This window comes from Maylandia zebra, linkage group LG11 (assembly GCF_041146795.1).
Source record: "Maylandia zebra isolate NMK-2024a linkage group LG11, Mzebra_GT3a, whole genome shotgun sequence".
Classification (NCBI taxonomy): Eukaryota; Metazoa; Chordata; class Actinopteri; order Cichliformes; family Cichlidae; genus Maylandia; species Maylandia zebra.
The window spans coordinates 29,165,656-29,193,372 of NC_135177.1; the positions used below are offsets into that span (position 1 = coordinate 29,165,656).

The following is a 27,717-nucleotide window of genomic DNA, read 5'->3' on the forward strand; positions in this document are numbered from 1 at the left end:
TCATTTAAATAGCTGATGTCTCTTTCTTCACTGGATAAAAAAATGATACTGTTAAGTTGAAAATGCTGCTGTACCTCGAGGGCCACTGCCAAGATGGCAAACACGAGTTCCTTCACTCCTCTTCTGACTGATACCTCAGGGAGGTGAAGCTGGCAGAGCTGTGTCTGTTTGACAAGCTGAGATTGGTGCGAGTTGTATGGAGTAAATAAGGCGATGCGGGAATGCAGAAACAAACAAAGTGTGCGTGCTTTATTTATTTATGCATCCTGTCAGTCTCATGAGCAGGCAGCTCCTCAAAAAACTACAATAAAACTACTCCAACTATTTACAAGAAGCAAATGCTTCTAAGCAGTACCAAACCATGAAACATTACATAGAACAGTTGATGAAAAAATAAAATCACAATATTTGCACAATATTTGGGTGGGGGAAAAAATCGATACTGTGTAGTATCGTGATATTTTGTTTGCTAATAATGTATCGATACAGGGACAGCAGAAATCGATATTTTGTTACAAACAATTTTTTTTCTGAAATCAACATGCTCTGGAGTCAGAGCATGTTGACTTCAGAGCATGTTGATCCTTTTTCTGAGCAAGAATCCTGACATTCCTTCACTGTCCAAATGTGTTTAACTTTTTTTTTGGCAGCAATAAACATGACAGTTTACTTATTTTAATTTAAGACATGTTTAATTTTAATTAAGTTTAGAACTTTTTTATTTAATGTAAAATTATATATTTTTTTAATTTACTTTCAAATTCTTCAGTTGCTGAATGGGCTGCATAGTTTTCATATTGCATAGTTCAGAATAGCTATAATTGTACCAGATGGTTGCATTCAGTTAAGTTGGACTAGACTGTAATACAAACTGTTCAGTTTGTCAACAATAAAACTGACTGAAATGAGAGAAAGACTGAGTGTGAGACTTTGATATTAGATAAAATGAATATTGATAAAGTTTACCTTTATGTGCAGAATTTAAATATCGCAAAATATTTTTAAAAATCGCAATAATATCGTATCGTGCGTTAAGTATTGTGATAATATCGTATCGCGAGTTGTATGGTGATTCCCACCTCTATCCAATAGTAGAGAAAGCAGTGACAGTTTGCTCAGCTAAATAACACAGAAACAAGATATCTCAAGAGGATGGAATTTTGTAGGGTCTATATTTTGAATTTACAAATTGTTTCTGTTTTTTCTAAGGTAGCCACAAAATATGTCAAACATGTCAGTCCAGACGGAACTGATATTCATGATCCTTATAGATCACTAACTTTTCTATGTGAGGCAGATTCTCCATTTACATGCACACATTGAAATCTTTGAGACTGATACAATTAAAACCACGGTGGCAGAGTTATTATTTGAATTTTGAATTTTTGCTTTTTTACTATAAACTATTACTTTGTATGGCATGACTGTGCAGTCGTTACCTCTCTTTAGAGAAACATTCAAGCCTGATGATTGGCTGAGGCATTATGTGTCTACGTGTCCAATGCCGATGTTCCATGTTTGCTCCCAGAAGTAAAGTCACTGTAACCTAGAACAGGTGAGGTAACACTACGACGGGTCAGTTGTCACTGCCGCCACTCTGCGCCCTCTCGTGCTGTAATTTGATAGTATGAACAAAATACCACTGAAAAGAGTGACCACAAAAAGACACACAGAAACAATCCTGCTTCTTCAGATTCATAATGGGACCTTTATTCTTAGATACATATCTACTTCATCTGCATGAAACTGAACTATGTTTTTGTGTCTGTACTCACACAGTGGCCTACTTGTTAGTGGAAGAGGCTCATTGGTATGATGTAGATTATCTGTTGTTAAACTCTGACCTAAGCGCACAATTATCCCCATGCATATTTCATAGACTGCCAGCAACAACATATCTGTTACTGGCCTGACTGCTGCAGCCTCGCCTGCTCTGTCTAGAGGAAAAACCTGAGTTGGAGAAGTAGGAAGAGGAGAGGAAGGAGAAGGAGAAAGGTGCTGAAGGGTGTGACACAATGAAAGGATTAAGTGGGAGGACGAGGTGAGCTGCAGAATCACAAGAGCGCGAGTGACAAACTGTAACCTGCCTGAGCTGAAGAGGATGGATTCACAGTAGGAGAGCAGATATCTTTGGATTAAAGATGCACAGGAGCCAGCAGGCACCTGAGTCTTGTCACTAACGGTGATGCATTTCTTTTCCTGGCTGTGGTACAAGCCGGTTTAATAAGTGGAGGAGGCGCGTGGATAAATAATCCCATGCATACAAATGAAGCCAATACATGCAAATCTCCATGGGTGACCTTCAGGTGAGCGCTCTTGAAAATATATGTTGATGAGACTGACACACAAGGAAGTCACAGAAGTTGTTGTGTTATGAACAATGTGGGTAACGGGTGTCTTTTCTTGCACACGTTTATCACAGAAAAGTTGTATCCACTCATATTTTTTAATATAACTAATTTTTGAGAGTGCTATTATCTTACTTTGCATTTTGAATAACTTTGAATAACTTTTCCATGGATTCATTAGTATTTTTCTCGCACCATGCCTGCATTTCGGTAGTTCTTAGGTCAATAATTGCCCATTGTAAACTTAATATACGTTATATTATGTGTCAATTCTAGCAGTCAAAATCCATCAGAATGTCAGAGTATTTCTTACAGATGCATTGTTGGAAGCTCACGTTTTGTCATAACTTTGTTAATTTTGCAGGTTCTAGCCAAGGTTTCTGTGTTTGTTGGCAACAAAACCTAAAAAGTATGGCTCAGAAAGACAGCACCAGCTCTTGTCATCAAGCAAACGCACCAAACTTTTTATCGCCTCAGCACTGGGCATCAACATCTTTTCAAAGTCCAATCAGTCATGATGTATTGAGTATATCGTCTTTGGTTCCTTCTACAGTCCTCACATTCATACCCCAGTATAAACCCACAACTAATGGAAACCCACATCCAGAAGATCTGCCCTTTTCTGATGAGACCCCAAAGCTGCAACCTCTTGAAGCATCACTTTCTAGTTCAGTGTCCTCAGAAGCCCAAGATCAAAAAAATGTGACGTCAGCGGCTCCTTGTAGTGATAATCCTCAAGAAGTTCAGCAGAGGATTCAAACAGATGGAGGTCCACTGCAGGACACATCAATAGGTATCATGTTTCCAAAAGAGCTACATGATGGAGTCCCAGGTATGGTAATAATTGAAGGTGTTACTTCAATGTACAGTTTTGATAATGTGCCAGGAAAAATCACACTTTGAAACATGGGGCCAACATGCTTTGCTCATAAATAACATTTCTATAAGTGCGAACCGTTGGAGTTACATGCAGTCTATAAACTTGGGGTGCAGCAGGCTTTATCTGTTGCTGTAACAGCCTCTCCTTTTCTGAGAAAGCATTTCATAAGATCTTTGAGCCCAGCTGACACAGGATCAGAAGTACACTTATAGTGAAATGTATGTGGTTGTATCAGGAATCGGGGTTCTGTGTAGGCCAGTGTATTCCTTCCACAAGCTTAAAAAAAATTACTTTATGGAGTTTCTTTTGTTCACAGGAGGCTGTAAATTGGCAACAAACTGTTCCTAAAATCCTGAAAGCATTTTAGAAAAATTTACACAAAGATTTTACAAAAATACCACCATGTCAGATACGGAAAGGTTTGGCATTTTAGAAGTACCCATTTATACTGTACCCATTTAGATTAGATGAAACTTTATTAATCCCTTCGGTGGGTTCCTCCGGGAAATTCAGTTTCCAGTAGCAGAAGTTGCATGTTACAGATACAATAAAGGGGAATGAGAGTAAGGATATAAGCATAAATATGCCATATATACACATATACACATATATAAATACAGAATATATAATAGGGATAAATAGGAATACCAGTGGATTGCACATTTGAGTGAGTCTATTGCACGGTGATTATTGCACAGTCGAATATAAGAAAAAATATAGCGAATATTGCACAGTGAAAAAAAGCACTACAGCTCAGTTTCCCCTCCCTCTCTCCCCCCAACGAGGAGTTAAACAGTGTGATGGCATGTGGGACAAAGGAGTTTTTAGGTCTGTTGGTTCTTGACTTTGGGAGAAGCAACCTGTCCCTGAGTAGGCTCCTCTGATTATTTACGACCGTGTGCAGAGGATGTCCAGCATTGTCCATAACCTCCAGCAGTTAGCGTTAAACCTAAAAGTTAGATAAGCATATATTTTCAAAATGAAACTGAATGATCCAGCTTTACATTGATGCAATCAACAGTACTTGTGTTAGATGCTATTTACAGGTGAGGTGTAACTTTTTGTTTTATGGGAGAAAACTGATTTAAATCAAATATTATTAGCAAAGTGTGTGAATCCCAAAAGATGACTTAGTCATTGTAATTGGGATATTTAATTACCAGTGCACTGGTAATTAATTAATGTTTAATCAATCTTCACTTATATTTCTGTGGTAAATAGTCAAATCTCTTAGCCTTTGAGGATTGATTGAAGACAAACACATCTGAAATTTCTTCTTGCATACTCTGAACCCCTCCTGAGGAAGCAGCCTTAATGTGATTTTGAAAAATAGCACATATGTTTCTCACTTCAGCACCCGCTTCTATCCACAGTCATTTGGCAATTTACTATAACTTTGATGAGATACATAGATTTTCTAACACACAGACTGCTGAGGCAGCTGTTTAGATCCTCAGTAATAACATGTGAGCTATTGCTCCTGTGCAATCTTTTTTCTTTATCACTTTTTGACCTCAAAGTTGCCTTGGTGCCGTTGTGCATGAAATAGTTTAAAGGTCTCCTACTGCGGTGACTGGAACTTTTCTCTTGGACTGCCTTTGGCAAATAGAAAGCAGGACAAGAAAAGAAAAGAAAGAAAAAAAGCAAAGAAAATAATAAAAGAAATAATAAGAATAAACATAAAAGAAAATTCATTTGTAATTTTAAATCTGCTTCATATTTGTCACTGATACTGTCAGTTGTATCGATGACTAATTATTTCTGCATCTATGCTATCTGTCATTAGCGTTTGGCAAGGCTGTAAATATATAATGCAACAAGTTCTTGCAATTAAACTTTAGAAATAAAAATGACATATCAGAGTACCATGCAGCATGTTAAACAGCTCGTTGCCTCTTTTTCCTACTCCATCAGCTGATCCTTTTATCTGATCATGATTCGCAAAGAATTATAAAGAATTCATCGCTTTGGTTTCAGTTTCTCATTTGTCTCACCTTCAGGCAGGCATAGTTGAAGATAAGCTCAGCTTATCAGCTTCTCCATTCTCTTCCATTTTAATTTAAGCGAAAAAACTTGTGGCAGACTTTTTCAGTCTCTATTTTTTACACTGTGCCGTCATCATAGTATTACAAATACACCACAGTAGGCAGCATTGCAGTGTTATATAGATGAAACAAGAAAATAGTTCCTTTGGAGAAAAAGCATAAATTATCTACTGGAGTTCATGATTTTGTTGCCAAAACGTTACCATTTGTTCCCCTGTCGATGCGAACGCAGCTTAGAGGTTTTCACATTTCACTAGTAGTAATCCATCTTGACTGTATCAGTGAAACACAAAATTGATTTCAAAGTTGTTGGGGGTTTTTTTGCCTTACTTATATTTCATGCAACTCACGCTTTACATATTATGGATGTGTTCTGTCCTCAGGATTTTGTCTGAGCAGAACTTTTGTCCCAGAGATGCATATTCACCTTCACACTGATCGCCCTTGACAACTGGTTTAAGGTTTATATCACACTTAAATAATAAACTATAAATAGTTTAACTGCTAAATACTGTAAATGTAGCCAAAACATATGGTTACACCACCTGTTTGCCGTATGTTCAAACCTATAATCACAGCTTTGAGCACAAGTGTTTTCTATCCTCGACCTTTATGCATCACTACATTAAGTTACACACAGAAGAATTTACACATGTAAGACAAGTAAAACAAATTCGACTGGCTGAACCAACATTTCAATAAATGTTTAATGATGATGGTTGTTTGTTCACAATAACAATACAACTCAAATTACAGAGAGTAGTTTTGCATAATAGTCAAATGGCACCAGATAGCTTATTAACATATGGTGGCACTGTTGCCTCACAGCAAAAAGATCCTGCATTTGAATCCACTGGCAGGTTCTGGGTGGAGTTTGCGCGTTCTCCCTGTGGCTGCATGGGTTTCCTCCTGCTGCCTCTTACAGTCCAAACACTTCCAAAGCTAACTGGTGTTTCTTAAATCGTATTTCTGAGTTAACCCTGTGATAGACTGGTGGCCTGCCTTTCACCCTGTGATAGCTAATATAGACTCCAGCCCCCTACAGCTCTCATTTGGATAAATTGTTAAGAAAATGTGCACGGTTATCATCTTTGGCTTGTTCTCACCTAAACTGCACCTATCTAAAATCTAAAAGGGATCTCCAAAATTCACACATTTGTCAAAGTATGATGATATGATAAAACCCCACAGTTAGTTTGGTTTACTACAACTGTCCCAGTCAATTAATAAAGATGATGAAGACAGGATGTCTTGGAGCTCAGAGCTCCTTGCAAAGTTTTAATATTTCTTGTTATTTCTTGTTTGTTTGCAGATGCAAGATCCCATGCCTGTACATCTCGTGACCTGTTAATGTTTGTGGGAATCTTTGTCACTATAAAAGTGATTATCGCTTCTGCTCTTTTAGGTAACCCACTCTGAAAAGCAAGGTACCTCCAGTACATCAATAGCACGTTGATGTTTAGCCTCTAGTGTTTAACCTCCTAGGACCTGACGTCCACATATGTGGACATCACATTTTGGGTTATTTAGACTAAAATACTCAATTTTGCTCTACAAGGGCCTGATATCCTTTTACGAGGACATTATACTGCTACTGTTCTATCAAAATTTTAAACGAATATCCTCATATGTGGCTCTTATTTTTCTTAAAAACAAAAATAAGATTGAAAAAAATCTGGTAATTTTTTGTTTTTACATTCATCGGGCTCCAATATACCCAAATATCAAAGAGAAATTAAAAATGCATGCAGTAGAATATTTTGGGTCTTAGGAGGTTAAGAAACAAACCTTCTCATCATGCAGTTACCACTAATATTGCAAAAAGAAAATCTAAGTCTGCAGACTTTTTGCCAGATGCAAAAAGAATCAAAAACTTAGACTGTTCTACATCATAATATGCCACTTTAGTATAATAATTGTAATAAAACACCCAGTTATGTCATTCAGCCTTACTGCTTTCTGTAACACATCAGTGAGCATACATAATAGGTGTCTCTGATTACGATTAAATACAAATGAAATGAGAAAAAAAACCCAAGTTAATTAGTTCTGAACATTCACTATGCCAGTTATTAAATCCTCTATGAAGCCTCCTTCTGGGAAATAAATTACATTGTTGGAAAAAGTGAAACCAAAATGCAAAGATAGAGTAAAATGGTTTGCTGAGGTTCCAAATTTGAAACCAGCAGCTATTAAGACTGATCTCAGTGTGAGGAGTTTTTAATGTTAATGTTTCACTACCCACTTGAGACATTGTACTGTGTCATCTGAATGTTTTTTTCTCTCTTCAAATTAGTTAAGTTCTTGCTGTTTCCCTCTGAGGTGGGTGAATCACCTCCTCTCTGTGGTGGGAAAGGGAGCTGCACTGTCCCAACCCAGAGGCCCGTTCTGTCCAAGAATCCAGTGAACCAGACAGGAAATATGACTGCAGGTAAAGAATTTAAATTTCATAGTAACTAATGCATTTTGTCTCCAAAGCTCCAAGGATGGCAATCTTCACTGCCACTCCAATTTACTGCTCATCTCTCAAACAAAAGATGTTACTTACATATCCATCAAGCATCTGGCAATTATGGCTGTGCTTTTCTAAGTCTTTTCATGGAAAAGGTTTTAGTAGAATATTACCATAATAATTTCTCACATTAAACACCTTATATTCTTAAAATTAATTAAACCACCTTTATGGTCATCTTATTTTTTTTTCAAAAAGAGCTTTTGCATTTTTTTTTTGCACTCATTGTCTGTTTGCTTGATTTCGTGTTCTTCATCTCATATCCAGACTGCTCAGTTCTGGTCAGCAATGGTCAGCGTATTGTTGGAGGAACCTTAGCTACAAAGAACGAGTGGGCCTGGCAAGTCAGCATGCAGTGGAGGGGAAGACACGTCTGTGGTGGTGCCATCATCTCTCCTCGTTGGGTGATCACTGCAGCACACTGCTTTGTTGAGTAAGAGAGACACGAGGAATGACAAGAAAGAAGTGTTTACGAGTTCAGTTACTGGTACAGTCAGTTAGCAAAGGCTGTAGTCACGACCACCTGCTCAGTCCGAGGTAACACCGTGTTCCTGTTATGTTCAAGTCAAAAGCAGGTAAAGGGTGAAGTAAAAACTTTTTGCACCTTTTTGCACCTTCTGCAGCAGAGCAGAGCTCCATCTGTGATGTGATCACATCACAGATGGAGCTCTCTGTTCCCCGTGAGTGTTCATCTTGGATTATGAGCAATGGGTGCGGATTTTTTGAGCACAACTACAAACCAAAAGCAGCTCCTAATGTTTGCAAGGCTAAAGTGAAAATAGAAATACATGTAATTTGGCGATGGCTGAGGCCTAAACCGTGATTGTAATAATGCTGGAGGTTGTATGATATTATGAAAAACCATTGAAAAACAAAACTGTGAAAATTAGTGGGCACACACACCGCTTCTTAAACCGAACTCTATCTACTAACTTTTCTGTCACTCTTCTGCAGTAATAACATGCTTCAAGTAGCTGACTGGACGGTTGTGGCAGGCACTGTAAGCATTGCACACAACTCTCTGGGGCAACACTACAGGGCACTGCAGATCCTCTACCACCCTGGCTTTAAGGTTATGCACAATGACTATGACGTGGGACTGCTGCGCACCATAATTGACATGGACATGACGAGTAAGTAAGAGACGGATTGCGCTATCATTCATCAGGGCAACGAAAACCACATCATTTGTTTTTCTTTACGCTGAATGAATGCTGGAGTCTAGTAACTTGTTGAATGTATGTAAACTAGCCAAATTTATGTCACACAAGACAAACAGACAATGTTTCACTGTCTCTTTTTATAACTGTATTTACTTACATTTGAATCATGAAAAGAACTTAATGTGACTTGATGCACATTTAAATTTTATTATGATTAAGATCAGGACAGATCAAGAAGTGTAATCCCTTTTGGGCTTGAGGGGGAGATTAGGGGCACTTACATCACTGCACTAATCATTGCAATCGCTGTCATATTGCCAAAACAAATATTTAATTTTTACCAAAACTTAAAACAATAAAGAAAGAACGAACTAAACACCTAACAAAATCAAAATCGTCAGAAGTGAAACTTACTTTTAAGTCAAGAGAAAAACATGTATTACAATCATAAACGTGGGTGGGAGGAAAAAGGAAATATGTGATTTCATAACCACGAGAGAGAGCTAACCTTTATCACTTTACTGCTGCTCTTTGTAGGTGGGGTCCGACCGGTCTGTTTACCCAGTCCAACCGAGTCCTTTCCTGATGGATCAGACTGCTGGATCACAGGCTGGGGATACGTAAATGAAAACACAGGTGCACTGCACTGAAAGACAGATACTTTTGCTACAGTTTGTGATCTTAACAACTGAGCTAAAAGAACGTGATTTGATAACGCAAGTATAATTTAAGTTGGAGCTTCAAATAGCTTCAAAAACTCACAATCATAGTTTCAGAGTTGGAAACTGTAGGGCAAAAACTTTTTAAAGAGCCATATTTGTCAGTACAGTATCCTCATTGAAGCTAAGACGTTAGACTTAATTACTAGATAAAAAAATATATATAAGTGTAATCATTCATTATCTTTTGAACTGTGTAACATTTCCACTAGTCACCTTCAAGTAACCCTTTCTACTTATTTTCATTCACTTTTTGCTGCTGATTTTTTCATTTCATTTTCTGTCAGGCTATGTGTCAGAAGAGTTAAGGCAGGCTCATGTTAAGGTAATAGCTCAATCCATCTGCTACGACTTGAGTGTCTATGGTCTCTTCATAACTCCTCGAATGATTTGCGCTGGGAGCATGGATGGAGGGGTTGACTCTTGCCAGGTACACACCCACAGAGATGAAATCTCCTCTCCACAAACCTAGCACAGGTTCATGAAGAATATAAAATATATTTTACAATCTATATACTTTTACAATATACTTTACAATCTATCAAGAGTTGTGTTTCTCCCATTTGATGTTCACAAATTTTGTTTGTGAAATGATTTTCTCTTAAGGGAGACAGTGGTGGACCACTTGTGTGTAAGACATCTAAAGGGGATTGGAAGCTGGCAGGCGTGGTGAGTTGGGGAGAGGGATGCGCACGGCCTAATAAACCAGGCGTCTACAGCAGAGTAACTGAATTGCTTCAGTGGATTGAACGTTACATAGACATACAGGTATGGGAAGCACTTTTCCTCACCGCTTGTAAATGTAAAACCTATCTTTATCTGTCGCTCTGTTTCGGAGTCAAAGTTCTGTTAGTTTATTTACTGCATCTGTGTCACAGTCTATCTAAAAATGCTTTTCTATTTTCATTTTGAACTACAACCCTTGACAGATAAGCAGTTTGGCTATATAGCAGATAATAAAACTTCAGCAGTAAAGAAGAAAAAAACTTAACGGTTAAATGTTAAATCCTGTTGAAGGTTATAGAACCAACATTTCAATACATATTAGTTCTTTAAAGGATGGAGGCAAACTAGATGCATTAGTAAAAGAATACATCAGTAAAATGCAGGAAATGTGATTACTTTTAATACCCTGCAAGACTTTTCATAGCCAAAATGCACTATAACACATTAATGTCATTTGCGAAATATACAATAAAGTTTTTAAATTGTCCTTGTTTTAATATTTTTTGTTGCAGTATAAAGCAGAGGATTCGGCCGAGACCACCACAGCTGTTTCTGCAACACCTTAAAATCTGACAATGAGATAACTGACAATAAAGATCGACTTGCATCTATCTGCCTATCAGTGTTGTTCATTCTACGATAGCGTGCACTGTCACTGTTGTCAGTTATAGAAATATAGAAACACTATTATCTGTAGTAGAAATTTTATCTGTAGTAGAAATTTACTGCCAGTAATGATACATTTGTAAACGTTTATCAGGACTGACATGAAAGTATAGCTGACAAAACAACAAATAAATCAAAGTGAAAATGGGATTGTATTCCTGTCTGATCGCGGCTGCTGACCACAAATTTTAACAGTTATTACAGCGCATGGCGCCTCTTTAGTGTCTAAGTGCGCCAATTTAAGTGCTGGTGTATAGATTACTGTGACTTGACAGGTTCAAGGTACACTAGATGAAAATGACCTGATAACCTATGTTAGCTAAATTTGAAGTACTGATAAACTGTGGAACCAAGCAGTTTCTGATATTTTTCCTTTGATTGTATAAAATAAATATTAGTACTAAATACTAGTATGACTAGTAAGACTAGATGAACAAGATATTATAAATAAAACCAATTATTCATTATTTCAAAACAAATGAATATTAATTACGTTTTGAAAACCTATATTATGTTTTCAATGGGTTTCTCACACTCTTTAAGTGTGTTCAGTGGCCTTATAACAGGAGTCGCAAACTCATTAGAGTCTATGGGCCATATGTAGCCAACTACTTGCCAAAATTAATCCAAAAGTACATCAGCAGCTCGTTCGGGAGTTCAGGAGCTTGCCTCAGTTAAGGTCAATGATTGATCGTTCATCAAGTGGGAAAAAGAGTTCCGAGGCAAAAACCACAGCTGACCAAAAACCCTCCCAAAAAACATCTTGAATATCTCCAAGACTTTTGTGAAAATGTTCTGTCAACCGTTGAGACAAATTTGGAGTTTTTGGAAGGTTCAAATCCCATTACATCTGACAGAAACCTCAACAACATTTCATAAAAACAACATCATAGCAACAGTCATACGTGGTGGTGGTAGCTTGATGATATGGGACTGTTTTACTACTTTAGCACCTGGAGAACTTCCAGTATTCATGAACAATGAATTCTGCTCTCTCCCAAAAGATCCTAAAGGAATCATTTCGTGCCCTGAAGATCAAAGACATTTGAGTTATGATCGGGCAATAATCGGAAACAGCAAGTCTGATTGGCCTAGTCACTGTCTGGACTTTGATGCTTTGATATGACTTTGAACCAGCCCTTCATGCTTAAGCACTTTCTGCAGCAATTCTTTAAAGAGAGGGCCAAAACTCCTCTATGGTGATATAAAAGAGTCATTTCCAGTTATCATAAACGCTTGATTGCATTTCTTGCTGCCAATGAAATCATCAGTTAAACATGCATTTTGTATTTACTTGTATGGTCTTAGTATCAAAATGTGTTTGAGGATCTGAAACATGCAAGTTAGACTTAAAAAAAACGACAAAGGGAGCAAATACTGTTTTCATGTAGCTCATCACAAAGCTTTTATTTGGTTGTTTGTTTTCCATCCGTATTACTCCACTAAAGCGGATGACTGAGCGTTTTATACAAGGTTGTGTTTGGACGATGTTTACTTGCCTGACAGCGTAAATGTCACGTAGGCCGCTGCTACGTTGTTGTGTACATTGCCAGGCCCCTCATTCCAGGGCGCATGCGTCTCACTGAGGACGGCGAAGACGGTACTCAGCTGTGCAGGAAGTTAGCCGGCAGCTTCACTTACCCATAAACCCATATTTACCACTTAATAAGAAACAAGTTGGCACGGCTCCAGCCCGTAAAAGCAGCTAGTGACAGTGGAGCTTCCAAACGACACTGAAGTCCTTGTGTTGTTTTTTCCAAGGACTGATTGACAGTCAGTGTGATAAGCGGCAGGTAACACAGAGTTCATAGTGCTACTACCCACGGTCTCTCTTTGCGGAACCTACGCGTACGTGCGGTAGTGTTGCCCGCTATCAAGAGGTTCAAATCAGGACACATCGGCGACTATGTGTTCGGTAATAAGCAGAGTGAAGCCCGTTCAGCGGGCCCTGGCTTCGACGCTACGGCTCAGGACAAACGCTGACGGCTTGAATTACGCGGCAGCCCAGAGCAGGCGCTTCTGCCCCGGCTTTATCACTGGAGCTCAGCCGCTATGGGTAACCAGCAGATCCTACTGCGCCAGGATAGCAACGACGGATGGACTCCTCTTCAGACAGGTAGGTTATAGATGATTATACCTTGCCATTTTGCGCCCGTTTGGATCCTCCTGCCTTCAGGAAGAAAACGACATTTTCTTTAGGATTTTTTGCAACCGTCTTTACGGCGTTAAGTAGGAAGTGAGTTAGCATTTAGCTCATTGTTATATTTCTGATAAGGAGCATTTAATTTTAGTTCTTTTAATGCGCAACCAAGTTAGGTTGTTGGATGAATTATGTGGATCATTTTCGAGTCAAACAACCCTTTAAGTTGATCTATGCGCAGTTTTGTTTCGGATACTAAAACTTGACAGCTAATCTTTCAGGGGCATTTGTATGACCCCTGAATGCTTCCTGACACAGTTGATAAGGATGTTTTTATATGATAACAAGTTGCCCTATATTATAATCTGTTCTTTCTTTCAGTTTTTTGGTCTCTTACAAACATTGTCTATGAATGAGTGTGTAACCCTTGTTACCCTTGCGCTATTGTTTTTATTTATTACTGAGTCACACCTGTGTACTCACCTTTTTTTTCCCCTCCTCCCCCCTTTAGTTGTTTGAAGTGGAGAGCAGCACGTACACCTACCTGCTGGCAGACGCAGACACCAAGGAGGCTGTCATCATTGATCCTGTGCTGGAGACCATTGACAGGGACCTGAAATTCGTAAGCGAACTTGGACTCAAACTGACAGTGGCAGGTATCTACCTTCCCAAAGTTGAGTTAAAACATAACAACCTAAGAAAATGTGCTCCATCTTCCTAACCCTGACACTAAGATGCATTTTCAGATCAGCCCTACTTAAAGCTTGAATGAACTTTATGAAAACATACTTCATTATTACCCTTGGGGCCAAAATAAATATAGTACTGGACTTGTTTCCCTCTTTAAACGTCTGTTTTCTGGGGGAAATTGAAATTGAGTCTCTGTCCCTGAGCCAATATACGTTAATGTGTATTTATATACATACATATATACATGCACGTATGTATGTATATATTATATTATATTATAATAATACCTAAGAGTAAATATTATGAAATGATTTTGCAGTGATCTGTGTTCCACTGACTCTTCTTATATGCAGATTAAAATATACAGTAATCTTGACTCGCATTCAAACTTTCTTTTTATTTTTTTAAGTTAACACCCACTGCCATGCAGACCACATAACAAGTACTGGCCTAATGAAGAAAAGACTTGCTGGTCTGAAGAGTGCCATCTCCAAATTCAGTGGTGCATCTGCTGATATCCACCTAAAAGAGGGAGACAAGATCCCCTTTGGAAGACACGTATGGCGAAAAAAAAGTTCTTTTTTTTATGATGGAGTGTTTGTAAGTGTTGCATACCTGTTTGGTTATGTTTGCTTTATAAAACTAATTTAACATGACACTTGTCTTTTCTCTTCTTTAGTCTTTGACTGTGAGAGAGACACCAGGACACACTGATGGGTGTATAACGCTGGTAACTGGGGATCAGACTATGGCTTTCACTGGTGACGCTCTTCTCATTAGAGGCTGTGGCAGGACAGACTTCCAGCAGGGTACGCATGCTCTTTTGGCTTTATGCTTGTTTTTGTTCATTTTCATTTGTAGTGTTTCTGTATGAACACAAGGGGGCAGTATTACAGCCATTGCCTTTAGCAGTTTTCTAAGTTTTCTCTCATTTCTTAAGGTTGTGCCAAAAGGCTCTACCAGTCAATCCAGGAGAAAATCTACACCCTGCCTGACCACTGCCTCATCTACCCAGCACATGACTACTTAGGTTGGCTGAAACACATGCAGACACACATTTATGTATTTTATAGAGTCATTAGTGTGAATGTTTTTATGTAATACAGATTTTCAGCTTGTGCTTAAAAGCACTGAAAATGTAAAGCTATTAATTTCCCACTAATGGGAGCTGGAACAGATGTTGTATACATGTTGTTTTTATAGTGCATCTTTTGTGTGTCAGAAGCATGTTTCTGTATAAATGTTTTCATTGACCAGATTTAACATGTGACAAAAATCAGGACCACGAAGACTAAAGATGTCACACTGGTCTGCATCTGTTTTTGTGTTTCAGGTCAGACGGTTTCTACAGTGGGCGAGGAGCGCAAGTTTAACCCACGCTTGACTAAGAGCATGGAGGAGTTTGTGAAGATCATGAACAACCTGAACCTCCCTAAGCCTAATAAAATAGGTATTTAACAATAGTATCTACAGCCTTTCACTATCCATGTCATCTCCACATTTCTAGTTCTCGTGCCTATGAGACGTCACCACAGGTTTTACGTGCTGGGCGTCACATTTACTATAAACATTTTTTCCTTGTTCTGTTGCAGATATTTCAGTGCCTGCCAATCTGGTTTGTGGACTGCACCATGTTTGAATGTTCTGCACGAAAGACGATACTAATGACATCATTGCCCAGTGATAGACATTCTGTGTCTGTTTAGCAGAATTAATCAAACTACTTGCCATAAAGTGCTTTATTGTGGTTCTGTGTCTAAATCTAAATGGTATATTTTAATTGCTGTTATCATTTATAGTGCAGCTACTGATCAATTGTACTTGGAATAAATCTGCTTCTATTTTGGATATTCAAAATAATTAATATCTGTATTTGAGGAGAGAACAGTAATGGTACCCTTTGTTAACTGTGTAAAGTTAAAAGTAAGTTGACCTTATTCAGATTTGTTATTATGTGTAAATTTGGGGAGGAAGAGGAAAGCTTTGATAGGATTGTTACACTGAAGGTTCAGTTTAGTATTTGTGAATGCTTAAAAGGTACAATTGTGTCGTGTAGTCAAGGCCTCACACACTCACAGTACCACAAGCAGTGGCCTCTTTTAATAGCAGGAAAATAAAACTTATGCTGTTTGCATTTAAAATCAATAACAGCTAAGATGTTACTGCACAACATGTCATAGCATTATGAGCTCACATGTTCCTTTTATATGTTGAAAATGATGATTATTATTTACTCTCTAGCTCTAAAAGAAGGAATCAGACTGCAGTGACCCATGCATGCTGTTCTTGTATTTAACAGATCCTCAGCCAGTAAGACGGGTTTGTTTTAGAGTGCTTCCCTTTGACTCAGCCACACAAATTTGCAGCTGTGTGACAATTTGAGCCTGAGGTTTTTGGAGGCCAGAATCAAAATGTTCATAAGCAAGTGATTTCATGTGAATATAACTTTTTACTATTGCCTTTTATTAAGAGAGCACCACATCAGTTGCATGTATCAATTCTGGTTCTCTCCTCATGGGGGAACACTACCTGCCAGGTTAACTCAGACTTTTTATGTCTTTTGCTGCTATGGATGAAGCCCTGTGGTGATGATGGTTTGAGCCTGAAAACCCGAGTGAATATGGATGTCTCATGTTCACCAAAGACTGTCATTAAATAAATTCCAAGTTGAATGAACATGGTGTAGAGCTGTATGTCTTGAATGCAACATTGCACGTGCTTTTGAGTACCGGTAGCATATTGTAAAATCTAGGATTCAGTATTGTGTCTGTGTAATCTAAAATAAAAGTCACATTATCTCTGCTTGACCCAGAGCATGCTATTTGTGGTCAAGTTCACAATCAGTGAATAGCTAAAAAAAACAAGATGTACTGATACGAGCATTATTAAATGGATGGTTGTGGTTGTTCCCAATAAAACGGCGAGCCGCAGTGGTCTGTGACCTTGAGTGACTTTGCATTAAAATTAGTTTAATTAGAGAGCCATTATAAGGAGAAGTGTGACTGAAAAATGTATATGGGGAAAAAGCTGTAACAGCAAAGATACTTCTCTAAGTCTAACTTTTATAAAAGTAAAACACTTAAAAGTGTTTAAATTCTTCTTCATCTTATTATCAGTAATATTATTAACAATAATTTTATTGATGATGATGATCATAAAGATAGTGTGCAGTACGTGATGTTCTTCCTTTTTATCATGATGACTTCTGAAAATTATTCTAATTTGGGGGCGTTACCAAGGCAGGTAGGCAGGTATGTAGGTAGGCAGGTAGGTGTGGTTAGGGTTTTAAATAGTCATGCTTTACACAGCAACCCAGAGTTTGTGTTTCTGTCCCAATTAAAACGCTGCCGGTTACCAGCTGCTCATACTGTGCAAGGATGGCAATGGTAAAGGGACTCCTCTTCAGACAGGTATGTTCACATCATATTTGGATGTTCTGCACTTGTTTAAAACGATCTGTCCTGAAAAAAGAAATATTGTTCAAAATTGTTGAGTTTAGATTAACCAGTTTACATAATGGTGGAAGATGTGTTTATATATTCTACTAAAGTGGAAGTAGGAGTGCAGAAAACAAAATATAAAAAGTTTGTTTGTCTAAAAAGCAATAGCATCACTATAAAGTACCTTAAGTGAAAGAAAACCTGCTCAAATTACCCACTTCAGAGATGCATATCATATTGTTAATATGTTTGATATTTTAAGTTGATGAAAGAACAAATCTGAATTACTTGATGCTCTGCATCTTAATCTAAAATAGAAATTATTTGTTGATTAATAATTTATATCCCTGCCATATAACTAATGCTAATAGCTTCTGAATAAATGTGGTGGAGTACAAAGTGCAATACTTTATTTCAAGCTTCGTATGAAAATGTCTCTCTTTGGCTACCGTAGACACACAAAGCACACGTTATCTATAAACACAAGTGAGGAGAAATGATAATAATGTAACCTTTACTACCGCTCCCATTTACTGTTAGTTATTGCTGTTTGCTGCTTTGTGCTTCCCCTCCAACATTTAGCTGTTTGAGTCTGAGAGCTCCACATATACCTACCTGCTGGCAGACGCAGACACCAAGGAGGCTGTCATCATTGATCCTGTGCTGGAGACCATTGAGAGGGACCTGAAATTCGTAAGCGAACTTGGACTCAAACTGACAGTGGCAGGTAACTACATAAATTAACACAGAATCCCATCTTTCTCAGCCTGTAAATACAAATTAGGAGCAGCATAAATATTTTACCTGGTTCAGAAATGATTGTTTATTTCCGACCCAAAAACGTTGTTAAGTGTAGGTAATGCTATTTGTATGAAAGGACTCCTGCTAGTGTAATACATATATCTTTCCGAATTGGAAATACACTTACCAGCCACTTCATTGGATACACCTATTTAATACACATATTTAAAAACAGTGCATTTACGCGTGTAGACATCATTAAGATATCCTCCTGAAGTTCAGTCCAAGCATCAGAAAAGAGGAAAGGTGATTCAAAGAAACTTGACGCATATGGGCTTCGGCAGCAGACGAGCACACTGTGTGCCAGTCCTGTCAGCTAAGAACATAAACCAAGACTATAATTTGCACCAAAATTGGACAATGGAAAACTGGAACAAACCTTGCTGTGGCATTTGAGTGTTTAGTTCAGGATTCGGCATAAACGACATGAATCAAACGACCTATTATTATTATTATTATGAAAAGACCTGTTATTAAAAGTTCAGGCTGCTGGTGATGGTGGTATAGTAGTGTGGGTGATATTTTCTTGACACACTTTCGGCCCGTTACTACCAACTAAGCATCGTTTATACCCCACAGCCTACCTGAGTTACTGATGTCGATCTTTTTGTGATCACAGTGTACCTATTTTCTGATGGCTGCTTCAATCACCATAATAACGCAAGTCACAAAGTCTGGTTTCTGTACTCAAATGGCCTCCAGAGTCACACAGCCTTAATTCAATAGACTGTGGTGAAAGGGAGATTAGCGTCATGGATGTGTAGCTGACAAATCTGCAGTAACAGTGGGATGTTGTCATGCCTACATGCTACATGGACCAAAATCTCTAACACTTAGTTGAATCTGTGTGACGAGGAATCAAAGGTGTTCTGAAAAGGAAAAAAGTGTCCAACCCCCTACTCGCTAAACTGATTGGAGGGTGTACCACAAGTCTCAATTATATTCCAGCTTTATATTGATCTACATTATCTTTATTTTGCTGATAGTTAACACCCACTGCCATGCAGACCACATAACAAGCACAGGACCAATGAAGAAAAGAGTACCTGGACTGAAGAGTGCCATTTCCAAACTTAGTGGTGCATCTGCTGATATCCAGTTAACAGAGGGAGACAAGATCCCCTTTGGAAGACACGTAAGAAGAAAAAAACATTATTTGTTCGCAATATCGTGTGCGTACAGTTATTTTGTAAATACCTAAAACCTTTTGTTGCATTTGCTTGATAAAACCTATTTAATTATCATGCCTTGACATTCTTCTTTTCCTTCCTTTAGTGCCTGATTGTGAGAGAGACACCAGGACACACTGATGGGTGTATAACGCTGGTAACTGGGGATCAGACTATGGCTTTCACTGGTGATGCTCTCCTCATTAGAGGCTGTGGCAGGACAGACTTCCAGCAGGGTACACATACTCTTTTGGCTTTATGCTTGTGTTTTTGTTCATTTTGCGTTTCTATGATTTTTATTCTTGTTGGAAAAGGGGGGAGTACAGTATCAGTTTTCCTTTGCAGTTGTCTAACCTTTGCCTTATTTTCTTAAGGTTGTGCCAAAAGGCTTTACAAGTCAGTCCATGAGAAGATCTTCACCCTGCCTGATGAGTGCCTCCTCTACCCAGCACATGACTACTTAGGTTGGCTGAAAACACATCCCCAAATATTTATACATGTTACAAAGTCACTGAAGGGAATGGTTTATATAGTACTATTGTGTAGCAGTATGCATTACATCATATATAAAAGCATAGCAAAATTAAATTCATTAGTTTTCTGCTGACAGGAGTCGGTACAGGTGCTCTGCAATCTGTATAGTATGTTCTGTTTTTAGGTTTTTACAGGGCAGTTGTTGTGCGCCAGCTCCATTTTTTCTAGCTCTGAAATGGACTGGAAACATGTCCAGGGTGTAGCATCTGGCTGATACACTGGTCTCCATCTGTTTTGTGTTTCAGGTCGGATGGCTTCGTCAGTCGGCGAGGAGCGCAAGTTTAATCCACGCCTAACAAAGACCATGGAGGAGTTTGCAGATATCATGAACAACCTGAACCTGCCCAATCCCAAAAAAATGGGTAAGAAAAAAATAAACTATCATATTTACAGTTCTGCAACCAACTATGTTTTCCAGTAAAAAGCACTTTTTTTATTTTTATTTTTTTTTGCAGCAACTGCAGTGCCTGCTAATCTGGTTTGTGGACTGCAAGACTAAATGTGTAGACTGAATGTGCTCCACAAGAGGATAATAATGAAAACACATAATTGTAATAATTGTAGAGTAATTAACATTTGCATCTCTATTTTGTGGGACATTAGTCAAAATGTTTACTATAAAGTGATTTTTAATGATTCTGTATGGTATATATATAAGGTATATACTTGAATTGCTATTTCAATACATTTTAAATGTATCTATGTAAGAAAAAGTTTCTTGAATGTAAGCAAATTTTTCAGATGATTTGTTATGAATTACTTATGAGCAGGAAAGTTCATATACGAACATTCTCCTCAAGGTTAGGTTAGTAATCATGAAAGCTTCTGTGCAGGAAAAGGCTTTTTTGCATAGCAGGACATAAAAGCTTACTATAAAAACTTTGTAACTTGGTTTAGATTCTGTTAAATAAATAATGACACTGAATCAGTCGTGTTGTGTTGATCATCTGAGGTTATATTTCATCTACTTTCATGAACTGTTAGAGATCAGATAATTATAATGTGATATGTAAAAGCTTAGAATTGAAAGGTGGTGTACTTTTTCATGTATTTCAGTTGGATTCCAATCATTAAGTAATTTAGGAAAAAAAACTATATTAATGTTATTTTTTAGTTACTATCATTTTGTTTTTCATAGCAACCGTTCCCCACAGATATGTGGTGATGCCACACTTTCTCAGTTTAATGCTCATGATGGCTCATCCAATGGGTGTGTGTGAAGGAGTTTTAAAACAAAGTTGTTATTGTGTAAATGGCACCACATTTTATAGACCTTTAAAATAAAATCACATAAATATTAAAATCAGCCTTCAACAAATGTTTTAGAGTCTCTTTCATGCAAACTTGCTGATAGGCACACATATCTACAATACTAAAAGAAAACGACTCTCTTGGACTTTCTGGATTTGATGAACTATTCCGTGGCTACCTTACTGGTTCCTGTTATGACTACTATTGTGTCTATACTATTAACAGGGTCTGTTAAAGTCTTTTAAAATAAAATCCATTTAATTATTATTATTAATATTATTTCAGGGCAGCACGGTGGCACGGTGGTTAGCACTGTTGCCGCACAGCAAGAGGTCCTGAGTTCAATTCAGTTTGCATGTTCTCCCCGTGTTTGCGTGGGTTCTCTCCGGGTACTCCGGCTTCCCCCCGCCGTCCCGCCCCTCTCCTTCCTGTGCAGCTGGCAGCAGCCGCACCTCGTAAATGGAGGGCACCTCGTCGCAAATGGGCAATGCAAGACCGATCGGTGCCCATGCAATCCCCAAAATGCGCTGACATAATGTCGGGGCAGCGTGGGTGCGAGCAACTTTTTTTTGCCGATGCTATGATGCCGCCCCCACCACGCTTCCGCCCTGGGCAATGGCCCATGTCGCCCATATCGAAACCAGCCAATGTTAGGGAAGTAGGTAAGTAGGTAGGTGGGTGTGGTCACTGATCCACGATTGTTGTTGGGTGTGGCTTGTTGACATTCCTGGGACGACTCAGGACAAATGCAGGGGACTCGAATTAGGAAACAAAACAGATGCGTCTGTCCCGGTTGAAGCACTGTTTTTCAGACGCTACGGGTTACCAGCAGATCGCACTGAGCCAGGATGGCAAAGACGGAAGGGCTCCTCTTCAGACAGGTAGTCTGTCGGCATATTTTGATGGCTTGCTCCTGTTTGTTTACAACCATACGTGGTAACGAAGAGGCAAGAGTACTTGTAGTTTTTTTGTACCACCGGTTGTGGGAAGTGAGCTCGGTAGCTTTAGCCGTTAGCATCTTGTTTTCTGTCTATGAAGTTCCTTTCTGCATTAGTTCCTTTAAAGTTCAGGTGGGTTTTTGTGCTCAGCTGTCTATCCAAACAAATTTTGGATTTTCAGACTCTTGTGTGGTGTCCTGCATCCTGATAAAAGTGGTATTACAAGGAAATGACGGCTGAGCAAAAGTCCCAAAAGTTTTGAAGTTTCTTTTTCATAATTGCTAAACGAAATGCGTTAGATGTACTTAAATAAAAGTAGCGCAGCTACAGTGTAAAGTATACATGAGTTAAATAAATCACTTAATGACCCCTTTAAAAACCACATTTACTATTGCTTTATGTTACTGTTTCTGGTCTTGCTTTGAAGCAGTGTGATCTGAATGACTTTATAAACCGCTTTTAATCTGTAGTAAGTGACAAAAATTAGTAGCAGGTTTATGATTCATATAGCTACACTATTACTACTACCTATATCTGCAAAACAGCAAAGTATGTGTCTTCAAAAAAGTAGCTTTGCATGGGAATGCTTAATGAAGTATACCTCATGTGCATGCATCATGTGATGAAAATTGCTGTGTTACATGACCCTACATTTTTTTCATTCTAATATTTGAAACCAGCTGATAAATTGATCACATGCCATCTTTAAAAAAAGGCATTTCAAGAAAGAAAACTCCTGCTTGTTTAACAATTGTTCAAGTTGTTGTGTGATATGCCCAGACACATCACAATGAGGAAGTATATCAGTAAGTGATTCTGTCGCCAACTGCAATTTCCTTTTGAGGTGGTCATAAACGCAGAATTAATGGGTAACTTGGTAAATGTTTAAGAAGTAAACATTTTGCATTGATTACTGAGATACTCACCAGACCCTATACGGAGGCCTGCTTGTTGAACAAACACAAATATCTAATTGGCTAATCACATGGCAGCAGCTCAGTGCATTTAGGTATGTAGATCGTCAAGATGACCTGCTTAAGTTAAAACCGAGCATTAAAATGTGGAAGAAAGGTGATTTAAGTGTCTTTAAATGTGGCAGACAAGCTTATGTGAAAGTTACAGAAACGGCTGATTTAAATGGATTGCTCTACAAAACCATCGATTAAAAGAATTTGTTAAACACCACAGCCTGCCTGAGTTATGTTGCTGATCATTATCCATCCATCTTTGACGACAGCATACCCATACTTGGATGGTTGCCTTCAGCAGGATAACGCTGCATGTCACAAAGTTCATATCATCTTAAACTGGTTTCTTGAACATGAAAATCAGCTTACTGTACTCAGGTAAACTCCATAGTCACCAGATGTCAATGCAGTAGAGCACCTTTGGGATAGGAGATTCGAATCTCAGATGTGCAGCCAACAAATCTGCAGTAATTATGTGATGATATCATGTCAGTGTGGTGCAATATATCTCTAACACCTTACTGAGTCTATGCCAGAAAGGATTCAGGCAGTTTTTAAGCCAAAAGGGGGTGTTACTAGCAAGATATACCTAATAAAGTGACTGTTGACTGTAGTTCATACCGTGATCTGTTCTGTCTCTTATTATCTTTTGTTGTGTCAGACACACCCTGTCTAAGTATGGTGAGGACACGATGTTTACTGTGCCTTTCCTGTTATTATTTATTGCTGAATCACACCTGTGCTTTGTTCACTGTTCTGTTTTCTTTTTCATTTAGCTGTTTGAGTCAGAGAGCAGCACGTACACCTACCTGCTTGCAGACACGAACACCAAGGAGGCTGTCATCATTGATCCTGTGCTGGAGACCATTGACCGGGACCTGAAGCTCATAAAGGAACTTGGACTCAGTCTAACAGTGGCAGGTATCTACCTTCCCAGGGTAGAGTTAAACGATAAATTATGACAGTTGTATGAAATGTTTGTCCTATCTTCTCCATGTTGTAAATACATTTACATTAGGGGCAACATAAATGTAATATTAGACTAATCTGTATGGCAGTGAGCAAGAAATAACTGTGTGTCCGTTCCTTGCCCCGTGACCGTTGTTTAGTGTAGACAATAGCAGACAAGGCTGCGGGGATATGTCTAAAAATAATAATTAAAAAAGGCCGAATTTAAAGCATACACTGACTGGACAGTTTATTAGATACACATTGCTAGTACTATGTCTGAATCCTTTTAGCTTTCAGAACTGCCTTAATTCTTCATGGGATAGATTCAACAAGGTGCTGAAAACATACCTCAGAGATGTTAATCTGTATTTACATGATAAGATCACGCAGTTGCTGCAGATTTGTCAGCGGTACATCCATGATCTCCACCACATCTTCCACATAACTTGCTTGTAATGAGTGGTGGACAAGCCCATGTGACACGATCAACCGTATTGCATTCAAAGTCACCTAAATCACCTTTGGTCGTCACTGTGATGCTCAGTCTGAATTCCAGTAAGTTGGCTTGAATATGCCTAGATATCGAAACACATTAATTTTCTGCCATGTGATTGGCTGCTTGGGTATTAGCGATAACGAGCGATGAAACCAGTGTGCTTAATAAACTGGACATTGACTGTCTCGCCTATATACACATTGCATAAGTTTATACCAAGAATCAATATTAAATCTTTCAATTGGTGATAAATGCAGTGATTTTTCTGGTAGTTAACACCCACTGCCACGCAGACCACATAACAAGCACTGGCCTGATGAAGCAAAGAGTGGCTGGACTGAAGAGTGCCATCTCCAAGTTCAGTGGTGCCACTGCTGACATCCACTTAACAGAGGGAGACAATATCCCCTTTGGAAGACACGTAAGAAGAAAACCACTCTTTGTTTATAATAGTGTTTGTAGGTGTTGTATACAGTTGCTTGATAAAACTGATTTGACATGCTTTGATTTGATACCTGTTTGGTTTTGTTTGCTTGATAAAACTGATTTAACATGACACTTGTCTTTTCTCTTCTTTAGTCTCTGACTGTGAAAGAGACACCAGGACACACTGATGGGTGTATAACCCTGGTAACTGGGGATCAGAGCATGGCTTTCACTGGTGACGCTCTCCTCATTAGAGGCTGTGGAAGGACAGACTTCCAGCAGGGTATGCATGCACTCTTTTGTGGTTCTTCTAAATGAACACAAGGGGGCAGTGTTTCATATGTTTTCCATTGCAATTGTCTGATTTATAGCTATTCTTCTAAAGGTTGTGCCAAAAAGCTCTACCATTCAGTCCATGAGAAGATCTTCACCCTGCCTGATGAGTGCCTCATCTACCCAGCACATGATTACTTAGGTTGGCTAAAAACACACATTCACACGCAAATGTTTGTAAATGTGTATTGCGTATCTTAAGAGTCACTGATGTGAATAATTTCGAACAGCACAGATTTGAAGCTCAGCCACATCGGCCATTAGTTTCCCACTCATAGGAACTGGTACAGATGTAGTATATATATTGTTTTTACAGTGCATGTGTTGTGTGTCAGAAGCATGTTGTTTCTTTGTAAATATTTTAATTGTTCAGATTTAACATCTGGCAGAATTTAGAACTACAAAAACTAAAACTGTCATGCTGGTCTGCATCTAATTTTGCATTTTAGGTCAGACGGTTTCTACAGTGGGCGAGGAGCGCAAGTATAACCCACGCTTGACTAAGAGCATGGAGGAGTTTGTGGAGATCATGAACAACCTGAACCTCCCTAAGCCTAAAAAAATAGGTATGAAAGACAGTGGCATCAGGATTTCAGCCAACAACCACCTCTGTCTGCTAGTAAACACAATTCTTAAGTCATGTCCTAAAGAAGATGGTTTTGCACTGGTTTGGCTACATCAAATGTCACATTTACTAAAAACACATTTTCCATCTACTTTTGCAGATATTTCAGTGCCTGCTAATCTAGTTTGTGGAGTGCACAGCATTTGAATGGATGAAAAAGGCTTCTACTAAAGTCCTGAGCACCACCACAAAATGATTGATATTTACATTTTAATCGAAATTGCTTATCTCAGAGTGCTCTATTGTGGTTCCCTGTGTAAATGTAAAAGTTAATTTTTGAACTGTTGTGATCATTTTTTGTTAAGCTACTTACAGTATATTTAAAAATTTATATTTATATTTATTTTAGCTGTTTATGAATGTATTTTAAAAACGGTAATAGTATACTTTGTTAATGGTGTAAAGTTGTTTACATTTTTATGTAAGTAGTTCATTCAGCTGTGTTATTGTGAATTGGGAAGGAAATTTATGAGCAGGAAAACTGGGGTAGGAATGTTCCATTCAAGGTTTGATTTAGTATTCATGAATGCTTAACTGGGACAAATGAGTTCTTCCACATGGCCTTTTCAGTGGTTCCGGTCTCCCCTAGCCAAGGATACGCAGGCATGCACACACACTCTTTCAGTCTTGTGTAGGCAATGGCTTTTTTGCATAGCAGGGAACTAAAACTACACTATTTGCATTCACAATCAATAAAGGCAAGTTTTCCTTGCACAATGTGCCATTGCAATCTGTTTGTGATCTCATAAGTTCCTTTAGATGTCCAACAGGAATTTGATTTTTTTTTAATGTTTCTTATGATCAAAGGAAGGTACAAAAAAGTGAGCTCATGCCAGGATTCAGAACTGCTTCCAGATTTTCCAATGACTGTGCAAGCTGTTCTCATAGTTAACAGATCATCAGCCCGCAAGACAGGTTTGTTTGGGCGTGCTGCCCTCTGACTCAGTCACAGAAACTTCTACATGTGGGAGTTAGCTGTGTGATCATCTGAGGATTGATCCTGAGCCTCTGGGGGCCTGAGTCAAAATGTTTGTTTTCAAGTGCCCGCACTTGTTTGAGGAACTTCCACAATTAACAGATTATTTGTAAAGATGAATCATTATTGTTGATACATCTGGCATTCCTAAGTGGTTTGACACTTTTAATCTCCAGTAGTCTGAAAAACATACGAATGCTCCATACTCAAAGACCGTCATTAAACAAAACAGAGTTCAAGATAAATGAAAATTGTGTTCTACTGTATTTGTATTCTCAAATAGCCTGCTAAAAAAAGACACAACCATCCTGGTAAAATGAACAATTGGAATCTACCATGTTTCCCAAGTCTCTTGTATACAACATTATACATGCTTTGAGTAGCATTATGGAAAATTTAGTCACATCTGCAGGGAATAATAGTCAAAATGTATGTCTGACCATTTTTAAATACCTCTACATTATGTAAGTGCAATTAAATCACATGAATAGCCCTTAAACTTTTTTTAATAATACAACAATAATATCCCAAAGAGCACTATTTCTAGTCCAGCATGATTCTGCAGAGCCGTCTGTTTACAAAGAGATAACCTAAACAAGATGCACTGATATAGAATTATGAAGCATGTGTGATGTTTAAGGTTGTGCCATCAATCCAGATTAAATGCTATAGTAGCCTGTTACTAACACAGTAAAAACTATCTGATGAGTTGAACCAGAGACATATAGAGGTATAAGAAGAGGAGACATGGCACTCAAGTTAAATCTAAAAGAAGTTAAACTGCCACTTTTGTATAGTTTTCATGGTGATTAATGACATTAAGATGAATTTAAACCAGTGCTTCAAAATAAGCATCCAGGTAAGTTACTAAAAGTTCTTTGGTTTTACACAGTGAATTGCACAGGTCTAAAACATGAGGA

General features: G+C 38.3%; 4 protein-coding genes and 1 long non-coding RNA gene across 6 annotated transcripts; 4 read left to right on the forward strand and 1 right to left on the reverse strand.

Annotated features, from left to right (window-relative positions):
- Window positions 1–7,694: 7,694 nt before the first annotated feature.
- Window positions 7,695–10,999, forward strand: LOC143420901 (transmembrane protease serine 5). The gene is made up of 7 exons (XM_076889543.1): window positions 7,695–7,704; window positions 8,053–8,218; window positions 8,740–8,918; window positions 9,486–9,584; window positions 9,955–10,097; window positions 10,274–10,435; window positions 10,906–10,999. Exons 1-7 carry the CDS (start codon window positions 7,695–7,697, stop codon window positions 10,957–10,959), a joined length of 813 nt encoding a protein of 270 aa, XP_076745658.1. The 3' UTR covers window positions 10,960–10,999.
- A 1,622-nt stretch (window positions 11,000–12,621) lies between these two features.
- Window positions 12,622–16,565, forward strand: LOC101473809 (persulfide dioxygenase ETHE1, mitochondrial). The gene is made up of 7 exons (XM_004551055.6): window positions 12,622–13,175; window positions 13,711–13,855; window positions 14,299–14,447; window positions 14,569–14,698; window positions 14,830–14,919; window positions 15,223–15,339; window positions 15,482–16,565. The coding sequence occupies exons 1-7, from the start codon at window positions 12,966–12,968 to the stop codon at window positions 15,526–15,528; spliced, it is 888 nt and encodes a 295-aa protein (XP_004551112.1). The 5' UTR covers window positions 12,622–12,965; the 3' UTR covers window positions 15,529–16,565.
- On the reverse strand, window positions 14,267–23,459 carry LOC143421109 (uncharacterized). The gene is made up of 4 exons (XR_013100867.1): window positions 23,360–23,459; window positions 19,177–19,252; window positions 17,945–18,013; window positions 14,267–17,350 (listed from the first exon to the last, which is right to left on the reverse strand). It is a non-coding gene; the product is annotated as an uncharacterized LOC143421109 (long non-coding RNA).
- On the forward strand, window positions 17,201–20,758 carry LOC101473515 (persulfide dioxygenase ETHE1, mitochondrial-like). The gene is made up of 7 exons (XM_004551054.2): window positions 17,201–17,299; window positions 17,912–18,056; window positions 19,117–19,265; window positions 19,406–19,535; window positions 19,674–19,763; window positions 20,079–20,195; window positions 20,289–20,758. The coding sequence occupies exons 1-7, from the start codon at window positions 17,267–17,269 to the stop codon at window positions 20,330–20,332; spliced, it is 708 nt and encodes a 235-aa protein (XP_004551111.2). The 5' UTR covers window positions 17,201–17,266; the 3' UTR covers window positions 20,333–20,758.
- ethe1 (ETHE1 persulfide dioxygenase) lies at window positions 21,520–26,538 on the forward strand. 2 transcript variants are annotated; one of them, XM_023152615.3, is made up of 7 exons: window positions 21,520–21,746; window positions 23,767–23,911; window positions 24,710–24,858; window positions 25,017–25,146; window positions 25,249–25,338; window positions 25,646–25,762; window positions 25,922–26,538. In XM_023152615.3, exons 3-7 carry the CDS (start codon window positions 24,754–24,756, stop codon window positions 25,966–25,968), a joined length of 489 nt encoding a protein of 162 aa, XP_023008383.1. In that variant the 5' UTR covers window positions 21,520–21,746; window positions 23,767–23,911; window positions 24,710–24,753; the 3' UTR covers window positions 25,969–26,538. The 2 variants fall into 2 exon arrangements, with proteins under 2 accessions (XP_023008383.1, XP_004551110.1); XM_004551053.5 differs by lacking the exon at window positions 21,520–21,746 and adding an exon at window positions 21,769–21,965.
- The last annotated feature ends 1,179 nt before the right edge of the window (window positions 26,539–27,717 follow it).

Bases quoted from the DNA above. Each gene is read 5' to 3' on its own strand.
- LOC101473809 (XM_004551055.6), top strand. From the start codon at position 12,966: ATGTGTTCGGTAATAAGCAGAGTGAAGCCCGTTCAGCGGGCCCTGGCT. The intron at 14,699-14,829 runs GTACGCATGCTC...TCATTTCTTAAG, and splicing joins CAGGACAGACTTCCAGCAGG to GTTGTGCCAAAAGGCTCTAC. The intron at 14,920-15,222 runs GTTGGCTGAAAC...TTTGTGTTTCAG, and splicing joins CCCAGCACATGACTACTTAG to GTCAGACGGTTTCTACAGTG.
- LOC101473515 (XM_004551054.2), top strand. From the start codon at position 17,267: ATGGCAATGGTAAAGGGACTCCTCTTCAGACAG. The intron at 19,536-19,673 runs GTACACATACTC...TATTTTCTTAAG, and splicing joins CAGGACAGACTTCCAGCAGG to GTTGTGCCAAAAGGCTTTAC. The intron at 19,764-20,078 runs GTTGGCTGAAAA...TTTGTGTTTCAG, and splicing joins CCCAGCACATGACTACTTAG to GTCGGATGGCTTCGTCAGTC.
- ethe1 (XM_004551053.5), top strand. From the start codon at position 21,933: ATGGCAAAGACGGAAGGGCTCCTCTTCAGACAG. The intron at 24,859-25,016 runs GTAAGAAGAAAA...TCTCTTCTTTAG, and splicing joins ATATCCCCTTTGGAAGACAC to TCTCTGACTGTGAAAGAGAC. The intron at 25,147-25,248 runs GTATGCATGCAC...ATTCTTCTAAAG, and splicing joins AAGGACAGACTTCCAGCAGG to GTTGTGCCAAAAAGCTCTAC.
- LOC143420901 (XM_076889543.1), top strand. The intron at 8,919-9,485 runs GTAAGTAAGAGA...TGCTCTTTGTAG, and splicing joins AATTGACATGGACATGACGA to GTGGGGTCCGACCGGTCTGT. The intron at 10,098-10,273 runs GTACACACCCAC...TTTTCTCTTAAG, and splicing joins GAGGGGTTGACTCTTGCCAG to GGAGACAGTGGTGGACCACT.